Below are 15,733 nucleotides of genomic sequence, written 5' to 3' on the forward strand. Positions count from 1 at the left end.
AGTGGATTACCACTATATTTTATGATATGATGTCTCTGGAAGAGGGTCGGTGGGGTAGCTTTGTGGTAAAATGTGTGAAACCCGTTTCTGGTGTTCGCTGTCGTGATGTTGCCAAAAGCGACGTAAAACTAAGCTCAATTACTCACTCTTGACAGATGCTGTCCCTGTTATCAATCCGTATCGGTTTGGAGGACTTCTCACATCTTGACCAATAAATATTTTATATTAGTTCAGTCTCCTATTCTCGCGGGTTTCTTATTCTCGTGCTTATCACGTTTTCTGCCGATATCGCAGATGCGCGAAACCGAGCGGTTGTTAACCTTGCCGACCGGTACTAGGAAATGGCCCAAGTCTGCGAGTGATCAAAATATTGCAATGTCACGAATATCGGTGTGTTTATTACAAACTTAGACGTATCATACCTTTAACCCGCCCTTTCCGACAGGATTGTTCTTCCATACACTCCATAGCGTTACTTCTCGTTATACCGAGAGAATAGGAGAGACCTCATTTCGTCAATGGCATTCATACGATAAGAATTGTTTGTGTCACGTTTTAACCAATACCCGTAAGTACCGCGAGAATAGGAAACGCCATCCTATTCAGGCTGCGCAATATATCCGGTTTATCGGTATTTACCGGTTCAGACATGAAAACGATACGTATTGCGATACGCTGATCGAAAACCGGTATTTTGACATGCATTCGGAAAACTTCGTAACATTCGGAAGTCTGGGGATATTTCCGTTTCTCACACAGTGTTGTAAACTGACGAGCAACGAACAATTTATTGTAGTGCCAAATAGTTGGGCAGCGGCTTCAGTATGGCAGCATTTGGGGTTGAACCACTGTGTTGATGTTCAATTGTTATTTTCCTTGTTTCATCTGTGCCATACATTTTAATTTTGTAATGATTAAAAGTTTTTAGAAAAACTTAATCAAGCATAGTGATTTTGTTGTCTTTTTTGCTTTATAAATCAAGAATTAACTCGATTATAAGTAGTTTGGGTTTTTTAAAAAAAAAACCCTTCTTGCAATATATTGCAAAACATATCGCAAATATGCTTTCGCATCGCTATATATCGCATTATGAAAATTCTCTGCAATACCCACCCCTACTTCCTATATATAGAAATAGTCACAGTGAGTATTTCGCGACCAATAAAATGATGTGTGAAGGAATACTCACATTGAATAAATTTTGACAAGAGGTAAGCTATGAATACACAATGCCATATAGAAAGTGGTCAAATGTAACACATGTTATATTTGGGATTACACTTTCTCAGTAAAGTACAGAGTCTAGTACTTTAGTTGGGTTGAGTCCCATCCAGGATTCGAACCCACACCTTCAGAGTCAGGGACTTAATGAAATCCCAACTATGTCTGGCGGAGTGTTCACTTCCGTGTGTCCGTGAAATCCTCACATCGAGCTTACAAGCCTTGGTGAAATAACACTACCATACAAAGCGGCGTTAAACCTAACACACTCCGCTATCACTCTGTAAAGAAGCAGTGATCACTGTGTTAAGGATTTAGAGAGAGCACATCCACACGGGGGACGATGGTACTGTCCTGTGGTTATAGCGTCAGCTCGTCTCGCCTAAGATCGGGATCGATTCCCCACATGGGAACAATGTATGACGGCCATTTCTGCGGAGGAAATAACAGGAAGCTGTGGACATGACGAGGCGCGCGGAATTACGTGGCACCTGCTGTTTGTCAGGATGGCGATTACTTGTACAGTTACTCGGGAGTAAAGATATGAATATTAATATGATATTAATCTCCTTACGGAGACATGTATATCCGTATACATGCAAATGACGCCTGGAGTAGCACACAAACTGTCGCCCTTGAGCACAATCGATCGTGACTGTAACTCTTGTTCTTCTAAGTAAGTCGGTGATGTCTTGTGTCGGAAATGTCTGGTATCAAATAACTGGTGGGTAATTAACAGTCATCACGAAAATAGCATCTATTAATGACTCAGATAAGATAGAAATGAAACAAATTAAAACATCCTGCCACCTCTTGGCATTTGCTTGCTTGTCAATGTGCCAGGTCTAGTAATGCGTTAATAGAACATGGCTTTTTTTCTTTTAGTGCTGATGCATTTCTCTTAATGTGTTGTTTTGTTTTATTTTTTGGGGGGAGGTTCTTTTTTGGAGGGGGTGTTTGTTTTATAAGGGGGTGTTTGTTTCATGTTTCCTGAATCACATTTTGTCCTTTCTCATTTCAGTCTATTATGGAATATTTAGTTTTTCATGTAGTTTAGATAAGCTTTTCATATTAAATTATCATTTCACAACATTACACGATAAGTTACAACACCCGCCATTGTAGATTTGCTTTCATGTTACAGTACTTGTATTTGATTGCGTATATAACCTAGTTCGCTGCTAGGTACATGTGTACTTTCAATAACGTATGTGCATAACTTATGAATCACGTAAACATACCTCATGCTGTATAAAACATAGGTACCACTTTATATACACGTAGCATATTTCCTCTCTTAGAACCTACACCGTACATGATAATAATGCTTACTACGTAAATACAACCAGTGAAGAACCGGGTTAGAATTCATCTTCAGCAACCATTGTTTGTCGTAAGAAGCATCTAACGGGATAGGCTGTCTGGGCTCGCTGCCTTCATGCATGTCAGCATATTCCAATAAGCGTTGAGCGACCGCCTCCGTGGTGTAGTGGTTAGAGCGTCCGCCCAGAGAGCGGAAGGCCGCGGGTTCGATCCCCGACCGCGTCATACCCAAAATACCTTAAAATATGGTACTTGTTGGTCCCTGCCTTGCGCTCGGCTTTAATGGGTACAACAAGGACTGGTCGGCTCGGAGTCAGTATACTGTGTCTGAGTGGGGTATTCATGCTTCACTGCTGCATGGTATCTCAGTGGGCTAGCACTATAAAACCAGCTAAAGTCTGGGCTAGTACAAGCAGCCGCACATACACATACACACGCATGCACGTCGTCATATGAGCGAAATATTCTCAAGCACGACGTTAAACCCAATTTCACCTCACCAATTGCGTTGATCGATGCTCATGATCTTAATCACTAGATTGTCTGGCCCAGACTCCATTACATACAGCCCTTCCGTATACAGCTGGTAAATTGCGGAGTAAGACATTAAACAATAACAAAATACACAATTATTATTTCGGCTGCTGTTACCATCAATGCTACAATTATTGCTACCAGAGCCTTTTATGGAATATACATAAAACCGTTTTAGACAAATGCTCGTCATGACACCATGTTATCGTGATATCCACAGATTTGGGGGCTGATGCCGTAACCGTCCGTGTACTTGAAGGTCCTTGGGGCGACTTATACGATCGGTTGCTGATGTGTAAATCCGTATTCATATAGTCAGCTAGATGCGACCTTTGTCATCAGCCTAGACAATGAACGGATTCTAACTGAAGAGACGCTGTTTTGTTTCTATTCGCAGGTTATACTCCTGCCATGAAGCACATACTTGGTGAACATTTTATTGTCGGTAATCTGTGCTCGTAGTGTTCAGAATTCGTCCCAAATAAATTATAGTGTTTCTATTAGATGTCTGTAGATTTTATTGTGTGGGTGAGTGAGTATGGTTTTACGCCGCTTTTAGCAATATTCCAGCAATATCACGGCGGGGGACACCAGAAATGGGCTTCAGAGATTGTACCCTTGTGGGGAATCGAACCCGGGTATTCGACGTGTATTGCCGTCAAAGCATGCAGGTGTATATATAGATAGATAGATAGATAGATAGATAGATAGATAGATAATAGATAGATAGATAGATAGATAGATAGATAGATAGATAGATATCCGCTGTAAACAACAATTAATGGTTATTAGCCAAACATGAAAATCTGTTCAGTAGACATTGACAACGGATACGTTGTACAGTCACTTTCATCTCAGTAACTAAAATTTGCCTCGAACTCAAATAAACCAAAATAAAATTAACAAACATTTTCTTGATTTATATATGTTCTTTGAAGATGTTCCTAATAATAATGTTTAATAATTTGCCATGTGTTCTGATGTCGCCAGAAAATCTGAATTTCATAGTATTTCTATCGCGATGTGTAATGATAAAAAGAGTTTAACTAGCGGGTTTTCGGTCTCATTAGCAGAGAGTTGTCTCCCTCAGCAGATCAGTTGAAACAGTCTGAGCATGGTCAGTGTCAGCCATTAAAGGAACACTGAAAGGTCCTTCTTATTCGTGTCATATTCCAGGATTTCTTTTTGGATGTCTAGTGTTTGTTTACACAACAATGCAAACAAGGGAGATTACTCTTGACGGTATGGTGTTACTAGGGACGCGCGTGGTCCAGTTTAACACAGAAAAATATACCTACGGCACGTGACCGGTTTTGACCAATGGGAAGCCGACATTGCTGTGCAAGTCGAGATAATAAAGCCATTTCACCCGCCAATATCTTAAAAGATATTTTTGATGACATTTCCTTGTAATGTAATGATTATACTGTTTTATAGGAGAAATTGCATGCGACGGTTAAACGTGGGCGTTTTTGTATCATACTATTAGTAAGCTTAAGCATACGAGGTCATGAGAAATTAGTTTGTTTTTGTGTTTTTATGTAATAATGTAATCAATTTAAAGAACAAAGAAAAATGAAACAACATATTTGATTAAGCTCTGCAGTGGTTTATATCAAGGTGACATAGGGCCAGAAGCACGGTGCAGAAGACCAGAATAACTCAGTTTGAAGAGGCACTCTCCTAAATTCGAGTGTGCATTACGGATATTTACACTGTTTTAGTTGAGTACAACGCTGTTTTACACAGTCTTGAGGAATGTTAAATCTTTTCAAGATATATTTTTTTTCATGAAAAAACGGATTCAATCAGAAATGTTACTGTAAATTACTTGTGTTTGCTGACTGTTGGTCTGTCGGTAACGATCAGAATCATGGACATATCAGAGACAGCCCTTGAGCACGGATTTTAATGCCGCTTTGAACAGTATCTTGAGGTGAGGTGAAATTGGGTTTAACGTCGTGCTTGAGAATATTTCGCTGATATGACGACGTGCATGCGTGTGTATGTGTGTGTGCGGCTGCTTGTACTAGCCCAGACTGAAGCTGGTTTTATAGTGCTAGCCAACTGAGAAACCATGCAGCAGTGAAGCATGAATACCCCACTCAGACACATTATACTGACTCCGAGCCGACCAATCAATGTTGTACCCATTAAAGCCGAGCGCCAGGCAGGAACCAACAAGTACCACATTTTAAGGTCTTTTGGTATGACGCGGTCGGGGATCGAACCCGCGACCTTCCGCTCTCCTGACAAAACCATAAGCATGTATATAAAGAGCTCTATCCAACAGAGATGATACCATGTATTTGCAGAAAGGAGGCGTATCCTGCATTCCTCCGGTGGCACTGTCATAAACACTTGATAAGGCCAGTCACTTATGTATGTGTTCATGTGCTTGAAACTTAAACTACCAGCGGTGAACTTTGAACATGTATATTTAACCATCAGTCAAGACTCATTGACAAGGTTATTTTGTTTAAAAGTAAACTGTTTAAATGAAGCCAGTCGTAAGAAATGAATTTTCTTCCATATGTTCCCCCACTATGGTTGAAATGTAAATTCTACAGAACAAAACACACATATATATTGATTCTTAAAAACAACAACCGATGTTTAAGATACATATCAACAATTGCGTTTCATGCAAAATACAACTTTTTGGAAAAAATAGATTGATAACCAAGCGGAAGTACATTTTTCAATATTTGACTGAGAGATCGTTACTTTTGCCCCTCAGTATACTTCAACAACACGAAACTATTATACATCCTATCAATTTTAATTCGATATAGCATTAACATTACCAAAACTTTTCCTAAATCATTTCAATATCTCTCGAGTTAATGCTTCCAAAAGAAGGTTTTTATATAAGAACAACCGATATCTCATTAGTGACATCATTGCATTCTGTTCTTTGGCTGTAGTTACAGTGACATGATAGGAAGCTAATGTACAGGCCGGAGGTGAAGCACTTCGGAAACACAACCTGGGATGCTACATGGCGTGTCCCTTCTAAATGTAGTGCTAGACAATACTACCTTTTTATCCAATGGTTTCATGACCGACAAGTAATTCAATATCTTAAAACGTTCACATCTTGATTGAATAATGAGAGTCAGGACAATGAACCATTACGTCAGTTCCGTACTGATGGAGTAATGACCGGAAAGGCATGCCTTATGTTGTCATTAGTTGTATACACCTGTGCAGGTGGGTCTAAATGTGGATGGTTTTGCGGCTATATTTCATGGAACCGTTGAATGAAATACGATATGGAGAGTGCATTTACATCGCAGCTCTGATGTATGTTCGGATCCGATATATATTCCGAATTTTTTACATCTCCGGAGCACTTGAAACAACATGAGGCGCAGTGTCTACAAAGACTGTTCTATTTCCTACAGTAGAACTAGTGGGACAGGGCGAAAAGTTGCACAGAGCTTGACTAGTCTAGCGGAGGCTACCAGGGAGGCGACTGACTGAGTTTTAGCAATATTCCAGCAACATCACGGCGGGGGACACCAGAAATGGGCTTCACACATTATACCCATGTGGGGATTCGAACCCGGGTCTTCGGCGTGACGAACGAAAGCTTTAACCATTGGGCTACCCCACCGCCCACAAGGGCGGCGAAGTATTGCTGACACTTGGGGAGTAGATAACTGGATTGACCGGTCATTTCGACCCTTAAAGTCCCTCGCTTGCCTTTTTGCTGTTTCATCTCTGTCCTACTCTTGGCATATATTATTTAATGACAGCAGGGAGTATTCAGTGAAAAGGCGTTATGGATACATTATAAATTTATTGGGAGTGAGTGAGTGAGTTCTTATTTAACGTCACATCGGCAATATTGCAGCCATATCGTGACGAGGACATATTTGACATTGAAGTGGAATATATGTATATTATAAAAACCTGTCGACAAAGGACAGTAAAACAACTAGAATATCACAATAAGAATTAAAACTAGCGTGGAAAGTTAAAACTAATAGCACTATTGGGGCAATACAATATAAAAACAGGCTATAGTTCGCCAACAACTGAAGGTAGATCACCACACTAGGGACCATGGGGACTTACAGTACCTTTGCTACCTACATGGACCCTAGTTGGATTTACATCATCCCTTCAGAAGCCGGCGATTGTAGTCAAAATTTAGCCACAATTAAAATCACAAACATTCTACGCTTAAAATCCTGGTAAGTTTGAAATTTTGGGACTTACGTACCCTCTCAGGAGGACAATAATTTTACAGTACTTTAACCCCCCTTGAGGGTACAGCCACTAACAATCTGAGTTATTAATTTAAACTTCCAATCATAAAATATTTATCTATTTACAAATCAGTTAACAAATCTAATTCCTTTAAAAATGCAATAATTAAATGAGAACTTATATTATTAAAAAGATCCTTTATAGTTCGTGATTTGAAATAGTTATCCCTTGTGATGGAATATTCAACACAGTCAAGCAAGATATGCTTGACCGTGATTCTTTCATCACAAGGGGTGCAAAACGGAGGATCTTCGCCTTTTAACAAATATTCATGAGTATATTTTGTATGGCTAATACGACATCGTCGCATGATGACCTCTTCAAATCTGGACTCACAACCCAAATAGGTGTAACCGATATAGGGTTTTATTTCATGTAATTTGTTAATACCTACTTGGGTGTCCCATCGAAATCTCCTGAATTTAGTGACTTGTGTGCTGATACAACTACCTCAGTTGAGCAGATTTAGAGATTGCTGTCTCTTGGCACATTCTATCAAGAGAGAGCCAGATCGAAGACAAGTGATATTGTTCACAGTGCCACATATTCCTTCCACAGCTTTAGACACTACGAAAGGGTTTATCTTGATCATTAGTGGGAGACCGTGAACACCTTCAACAACCAGAAGTCGTGGCCATGAATCTACAACTGAAACAAAACTTTCATCATCAGAGGATGAAACAGTATCTGCATCAATATGTCTTTTTTTTATTTTTGTAACGAGAACCAGTGGTTTGTGGGGAAGCCATGATGAAAGAAAACATATTCGACATCCCTGCTCCCCACCCGCCATCGAGTGTCAACAAGGACAGTGTTACAGTGGAAACCGACTGCAGACACTAGGGCTACAGAGATGTTATACTCAAGCAATATCAACACAGGTAGCAAATGAGGTCAAACAAAAGAAAAGTCAGGTTGGTTCTGCCCTGTACAGTTATTTGATGACAATTTGAACCTGGAGGTCAATAATGCCATATTTAGTGGGAGAAATAGTATAAAAGAAAAATGATTGAGATTAGCATTAGCCGTTGAGGCATAGTCGTATTACTATAGATTTTGTTGGATGATTGGCAAAAGCGCGTTACTGTCAGTCACGTTATAAAAAAATAAACTCAATATTATCGCGTGAATCCGTCTCTATAACCAAGACAATCCCAGATTCAATGAGGCATTCTCCTAACCAACATCCATCTCATTCCCATGGTCCCTGGTATGGTGATCTACTTTCAGGTGTTGGCGATCTCATGTTCAGTGTAGTCACTAACTTTTCAAGCCATGAGTTGTCATCCTGAAACACAAACGATGTCCATGTCGGCGTGCAAATAGTACCACGTGTGGCACAAAAATGTTGTCACGTAAGTACTGTCGGAATACCATGTTCATGTGGTCTGCCTGTCGCCTTCATTCCACCCCTCGCCATAACTGAGTCACAATAATCTTCTGTACAATCAAAATTAGGTGACAAACACCAGACATGCCAATATGTCCTTGGTGGTGGTGGAATTGGGTTTAACGTCGTGCTTGAGAATATTTCGCTCATACGACGACGTGCATGCGTGTGTATGTGTATGTGCGGCTGCTTGTACTAGCCCAGACTGAAGCTGGTTTTATAGTGCTAGCCCACTGAGATACCATGCCGCAGTGAAGCATGAATACCCCACTCAGACACATTATACTGACTCCGAGCCGACCAGTCCTTGTTGTACCCATTAATGCCGAGCGCCAGGCAGGGACCAAAAAGTACCATATTTTAAGGTATTTTGGTATGACGCGGTCGGGGATCGAACTCGCGACCTTCCTCACTCCGGGCGGACAATATGTCCTTGGTGTTAAATGATATCGAAATCAGGATAAAGGACTTTGTATATTGTTACTTGACTTATTAGTTCTAAATTTACATGTCAATGTTTTTGTGCCGCCAATTCTACAACTTTTACAAATTCTACAACGGTGTCTGACACTATGACGCCAATGCCTGTTATAATGACTTCGTTATACCAGACTCGGATACTGAGACGAAACGTAACACACTCTGACGCTAATGTTTACCCTGTCACCCCGATGTCTGACACGATGACTCATTTCGGTGGATGTAGAGAGCTGCTTGAGCACCTATGGCATTATGGTGATGAGGGCAATGCAGCTGCTTCTCGGTTAAGCATTGCAGATGAAAGAAGACGTCAGCATGGGTCATAATGGAATAAAGCGACAACGTGCAGCTGTTGGACTTAACAACTGCATGGTTAAACCTCTGAGGAGTAAGCTACAAAGCTCATGACAGCAATATAGAGTCTTTGAGAAAAATGTTCCGTTTTGGGGTTTGTTTTGCTGTTTAAAATGGCGCACTCCGCAATATTCCACCTATATGACAGCGGACTGCAAATAACTGAGTTCGTGCCAGACAATCCAGTGATGAACAACACACGCATCGATCTACGCAATAACAAAAGCAACTGAATGTGGTTAAAACTGCATTGTAGAAAGCATTGAAGACAATCCGATTGACTCTGGGTCTTGGCCAATTACGATGTCTGGGAACGGTAATTTGTTCCGTGTTTGAGTTTGTATGGAACCGTGAGGCAGTGTTCGCTTCTGGTGTCTGCAACTTCAGAAATATTCAGTTCATATCCAATGACGTGTAGTCTGTAGTGTTGACAGCTAATATGTGTATTCCGTCTTCTGATTTGAGTCCGCAATATAGCTGGAATATTGCTGTCAGGTGTAAAACTAAACTCACTCACTAACTCTGAGTGAGTGAGTTTAGTTTTACACCGGACAGCAATATTCCAGCTATATGGCTATAGATCACCAACATCTGAAGGTAGATCACCATACTAGGGTCCATGGGAACTTAAAGTACTTCTGCTACCTGCATGGGCCCTAGCTGGATTTATATCATCCCTTCAGCAGCTGGCGATTAAGGTCAAATTTAGCAAAAATTAAAATGACAGGAATGCTACATTTAAAACAGCTGGTGAATTTAAATTTCCATTGAAAGTTTTGGGACTTACGTACCCTCTCAGGAGGACAATAATTTACGCTACTTCAATCCCCTTTGAGGGTACAGCCACTAACAATCTCAATTACTAATCTAAACTACCAATAATAAAATATGTATCTATTTACAAATCAGTTAACAAGTCTATTTTTTTTTAAAAGGCAATAATTAAATGAGAACCTATATTACTAAAGAGATCCTTCATAGTTTGTGATTTGAAATAGATATCCCTTGTGATGGAATATTCAACACAGTCAAGCAGAACCCTGATTTCAGTGAGTAAGCGAGGTTAGTTTTACGCCGCTTTTAGTAATATTCCGGCAATATCACGGCAGGAGACACAAGTGTATTTCACACATTGTGCCCATGTGAGGAGTCGAACCCGGATCGTCGGCATGACGAGCGAACGCGTTAACCACTAAACTAAACTACCCAACCGCTCCCTTCTAATTTGACCATGTAGATGTAGTCAAACATGTATGTGTCGAAGTTGAAGAGAGCAACGACACAACTTCGAGTTATCCGAGGTTCGACACAACCACAAATTCAAGACCAAGCTTTCACTTCTTTAGTATTCGACGACTGTACTTTTCATCACGACTCGCTGTCAACCAAACGAAATGAGTGAGTTCCTAAGGTCACCTAAGAGTGTATAATTTAATCGCTCACATTTATCATTGCCATGGGTTTTTTTATCCAACCGATAAACTTACTCATCATAAGATGAGGCTGTTTCTGTGCATAGCTTTCTACAAAATAAGCGTTGCCTAACAAGGTGATACACAGGGCTCCATTTAAACATTTAGAAGGAGATTTAATTTCAGTCGAGCCTTGGATACATTTAAGCTCCATTATATTGATCACAACAGTATGGAGATTTATGTACCTTTGTAAATGTAATTTCCCACATCTGTTGACATAGATTTTCTTATTGTTAGCTTCACACTCCAGTGGACTCAACTTTGTAGACATTATTTTATCAGAGAGGAACCGTGATCTACGCTGTGCAGACCGTCCTGGCCAGATAGACGAACTTAATACACGCTGTGAAGATTAGACAAACGAACTTATTCTCGCTGAACAGCCGAATATGGGGGATGCTGCCATTAGCAATCATCAAGAAGCATTTCAAGAAGTTGATACTGGGATTCGTTGTTATATGCACTTTTTTGCGTCTATTGAGGATGGACTATTTGAAGATTGAAGAACAGTTTGCTAAATGGACAGTACAAAGATCGTTTGTATATGGTGCAAAGGGAACCGATGGTAAGGAGATGTGTAATTTCATGGTGACCATGGAACAATTGTTTATTTTTAATCAATTTAGTTCTGAAAGTCGCATTGACTTGTGAATACTAGAAATATGACCTTTGGGTAATGGTTCAGAGAATACAGTTCTATTCTTTTAAAGGGGAGGTGGGGTAACCCAGTGGATAACCCAGTGGCGTTCGGTCGTCACGCCAAAGACATGGGTTCGATTCTTCACATGGGTACGATGTGTGAAGCCCATTTCTGGTGTCTCTCGCCATGATATTGCTGGCATATTGCTAAAAGCGGCGTGTGGAAGAATACTATTGATAGAATGGGTTTTCTGAATGAAATAATTAAGGAGGAGAGCATCATACCTGCACTCGTTGGTTTCCATAAAATGCCGTACACACACACCCCTCGTGGGAATTTGTTAATCTGTTTAATTCCAAGATGCGAGACCATTCGACACCACCATGAATATTAATTTGAATATTGTGTTTGTAATGACAGGTTCACCAAAGCTGTTATCGTGTAAGATCTGCATCAAATTGGGCTTTCCTTTCAGGTGAACAACTTACTTGGTGTCTATTAGTTTGAGCCGGGTACAGCCAGCGAATCTTTTCAGTACATACCTCATATCGTCACTTTCTTATAGTGATTCATTAATATATGCTATTGTTAAAGTTGAAATTGTACAACTGACTGCTTTTAGCAGTAATTTGTCTTTAATGTGAAAATGCTTTGTCGATTTGGTTAACTCTGACCCTGCTGCCTTTATTGTTGTTCCGAGCGGTGGGGTAGCTCGTGGTTAAAGCGTTGGCTCGTCACGCCGAAGACCCGGGTTCGAATCCCCCCCACATGGGTACAATGTGTGAAGCCCATTTCTCGTGTCCCCCGCCGTGATGTTGCTGGAATATTGCTTAAAGCGGCGTAAAACCAAACTCAGTCAGTCATTGTTGCTCCCTTTATCTACAACTGGTATTACAGTCTATATTGAACGTGGTGTTCCTTAAACAGGTGGGGCGGTGGGGTAGCCTAGTGGTTAAAGTGTTCGCTCGTCACGCCGAAGACTCGGGTTCGATTCCCCACATGGATACAATGTGTGCAGCCCATTCCTGGTGTTCAGCGCAGTGACATTGCTGGAATATTGCTAAAAGCGGCGTAAAACCAAACTCAATCAGTCGCCTCCCTGGTAGCCTCCGCTAGACTAGTCAAGCTCTGTGCAACTGTTCGCCCTGTCCCACTAGTTCTACTGTAGGAAATAGAACAGTCTCACATACTCACTTATTCACTAAAATTAGAAATTGTCTGATAGCTATATATATTAAATTTCCATGAAACGCGGTCTCGCCCTGATGCAGCCGGAACGCCGTTAATCATGAATATGTGTTTATATCGATTATGTGTATGGTTAAAAAGTAAGAAATGATGAACAATTTACTGAAAATCACTCCCTATCCGTATATCAATATAAATTTATCAAACATGTCCAAACGTGCTGAGAATCAATAACAAGGATTAAGTCAGTCTTACAATATAGTAAACACGTGGACACATGTCGCACATGTGCGTTAGATTTAAAATAAATTACTTGTGGATATCTTCCTATTCTGATTTTATCTTTCTGGTATTGAGTCTGTCCAACTACATTAGTTACATTGTACCTTGCAAAAACAAAATATCAGACAATTAAAGTTTCAAGATGGACAATGCAACAACGTGTGTCGCATTTTGAATAAATTAATAAAAATTGCAACGAAAAGCAAACAAATGTGTTCGTGTTGCAAGACAGTGAGGGTATTTTAAATTTCCCGGTCCAAACCTTACCCTTGCAATTGGGGCAGGAATGAGAAATGCTTCTCGGCTGAAAAAGATACTTCCTCCAGCAGTGTAAACATAGAGCAAGAGAATTACCAGTCTCAAGACACATATTGGTCAACATCATTCAGTCGAAAAAACACACGCCGTCCTATCTTATCCTTTGAAACGCATCTTACAACTTCATTTCATTGCATTTCAGATTATGGAGAAGATGTCAAAGCGTCACGCGTACGCATTTCTTGCTGGGTTATGACAAACCCCAACAATCTCGAAAAACGATCGAGATATATCCAAATGACGTGGGGTAAACGCTGTGACAAGTTGGTGTTCATCAGCTCGGAAACAAACACGACCTTCCCAGCGGTCGGACAAACAGTATCGGAAGGCAGAAATCATCTAACCGAAAAGACTCTCGGTGGATACCATTATGTTTATGAACATCACTTCGACGACTGCGATTGGTTCTTTAAAGCTGATGACGATACTTACCTCATCGCAGAAAACCTTCGTCTCTTCCTGGCCGATTTCGATACAAACAAGCCCATATATTTCGGCCATCACTTTAAGACTATTATCAAACAAGGATACTCTAGTGGCGGATCCGGATTGGTCGTCAGCAAAGAGGCCCTCAGAAGGTTTGGCCAACAAGGACATAATCCCAAGATATGTCGTCAAACTGGCACTGCAGGTGATGCCGCGTTTGGTCAATGCATGCAGTCCCTTGGAATACCCATTGGAAACTCGACTGATTCCAAAGGTCGAAGTCGCTTCCATTGTTTGTCCCCGGCAGCTCACATAAATGGGAGATATCCCAAATGGTATTATGCTTATGACGCAAATGGAGCTAAAAAGGTAATTATTGCAACTGTTTCACCGCCGTAATGCAAAATTATGCTTGAATAGTCTCATTAGTAATTGGAAAAGATAGGTATCTCGCTGCATTTGACAATAATTGAGGGCCTAGATTTTCGAAGCTCTCTTAGCGCTAAGATAGTCGTACGTTAATGTTAATGTATGGCACTTGCGACTAAGAGAGCTTCGAAAATCTAGGCCCAGGTTTACAGAAGCAAATATACATTAGGAATAAGCTGATCACACGATTGTTTCCGCGTATAGGTTTGGCAGTCCTATTTAGTAATGCATGCATGCAAGTGCCTAGAACAATGGAATTACTATAAACAAATTACTATTGCAAACTTATTGTGATTGGCGATATATAGCTTGTTTTTATATTTATCGTCTTCAATACATAAAATGTGTTAAATTTAATTACTAGTTTTAAATTTATATCTGTGATAGTCTCGTTGTTTTACTGTACTTCGTTGACGGGTGTTTATATTCTACTCTTTATCTTTATGAATCTATATATAACTTGATTTAGTCACGATATGGCTGAATTATTGGTGATGTGACTCACTCAATCACTGTTATTGCAAACTAGCGTATAATACTCAACACCATAACCGATATAACAAGAGTCATCAGAAGGTGACAAATCACCCCGGCCCCACAACTGTGAAAGATCAAATCATCTGACAGTCACTTGAAGTCCAACTTGACGTTTTTGTCCAAATCGTTTCCATTGAAATAATGTAAAATATATGTGTCAAAAATCTGCAAATAGCAACAGGAACCACTTCAATATCTGTTTGATATATCTACCAAGTTTTGTTCAAAGATATTGAACGGTTTTCGAGTTGTGCTCCGGAAACAAAGCCCACTCATCCCCTAATGAGACTAAGTCCAAATCGTTTCCATAGCAACCAAGAAAAACAAAAAAAGGCCGAAAATCTGTAAATATCAAAAGGCACCATTTAGGTTCTGTTTGATATATCTACCAATGTTTGTAGAAAAATATTGAACGGGTTTTGAGTTATGCTCCGGAAACAAAATGATTACGGACGGACGGGCGGAGGAGGCGTCGACTGTATCCCCCCGCATAACATGATTATGTGTCTGCGTGTGTCTGTGTCAATACTTTGAATTTCTCTGAGTATTTGTGGCCTTGGCGTTATTGCGAGCGGTCATCTCTCAGTTCCATATCTTCTTCAGCATTTCCACTGTTATTATTTCAGGGTATTAGCAGCATGAGTGACTACCCCATCTCATTCCATTACGTGGCCGGCAGCAAAATGTTGGAGCTGGAGTATCTGATTTACCACACTCGTGTACATCTACTTGGCAGAGGTCATTCTCTACCAAACATAAAATAGATAAGCGCTTTAGATTGTGTTCTGTTCATCTGTGGAACCGGAAGCTCCTAGAGTCTTTGTCTTCAAGCCTGGACGTTGTCACTATTCCATGAGT

The 15,733-nt window shown here is 40.4% G+C and overlaps 1 protein-coding gene and 1 long non-coding RNA gene across 2 annotated transcripts; one reads left to right on the forward strand and one right to left on the reverse strand.

The window, feature by feature from the left end:
* Positions 1 to 1,431: 1,431 nt before the first annotated feature.
* Positions 1,432 to 14,988, reverse strand: LOC124271299. Its single transcript, XR_006897001.1, has 3 exons — positions 14,900 to 14,988; positions 7,012 to 7,021; positions 1,432 to 1,442 (listed from the first exon to the last, which is right to left on the reverse strand). It is a non-coding gene; the product is annotated as an uncharacterized LOC124271299 (long non-coding RNA).
* LOC124271297 (glycoprotein-N-acetylgalactosamine 3-beta-galactosyltransferase 1-B-like) lies at positions 11,351 to 15,651 on the forward strand. Its single transcript, XM_046706395.1, has 3 exons — positions 11,351 to 11,620; positions 13,626 to 14,278; positions 15,502 to 15,651. Exons 1-3 carry the CDS (start codon positions 11,452 to 11,454, stop codon positions 15,637 to 15,639), a joined length of 960 nt encoding a protein of 319 aa, XP_046562351.1. The 5' UTR covers positions 11,351 to 11,451; the 3' UTR covers positions 15,640 to 15,651.
* The last annotated feature ends 82 nt before the right edge of the window (positions 15,652 to 15,733 follow it).

Source organism: Haliotis rubra, unplaced genomic scaffold (assembly GCF_003918875.1).
Source record: "Haliotis rubra isolate DU_JTF1 unplaced genomic scaffold, ASM391887v1 Scf1596, whole genome shotgun sequence".
Lineage (NCBI taxonomy): Eukaryota > Metazoa > Mollusca > Gastropoda > Lepetellida > Haliotidae > Haliotis > Haliotis rubra.

What these genes read in the sequence shown, in the direction of transcription:
- LOC124271297 (XM_046706395.1), top strand. Translation starts at nt 11,452, where the DNA reads ATGCTGCCATTAGCAATCATCAAGAAGCATTTCAAGAAGTTGATACTG. An exon ending in TGGTGCAAAGGGAACCGATG is followed by an intron (nt 11,621 to 13,625) that starts GTAAGGAGATGT and finishes ATTGCATTTCAG; the next exon opens with ATTATGGAGAAGATGTCAAA. An exon ending in ACGCAAATGGAGCTAAAAAG is followed by an intron (nt 14,279 to 15,501) that starts GTAATTATTGCA and finishes TTATTATTTCAG; the next exon opens with GGTATTAGCAGCATGAGTGA.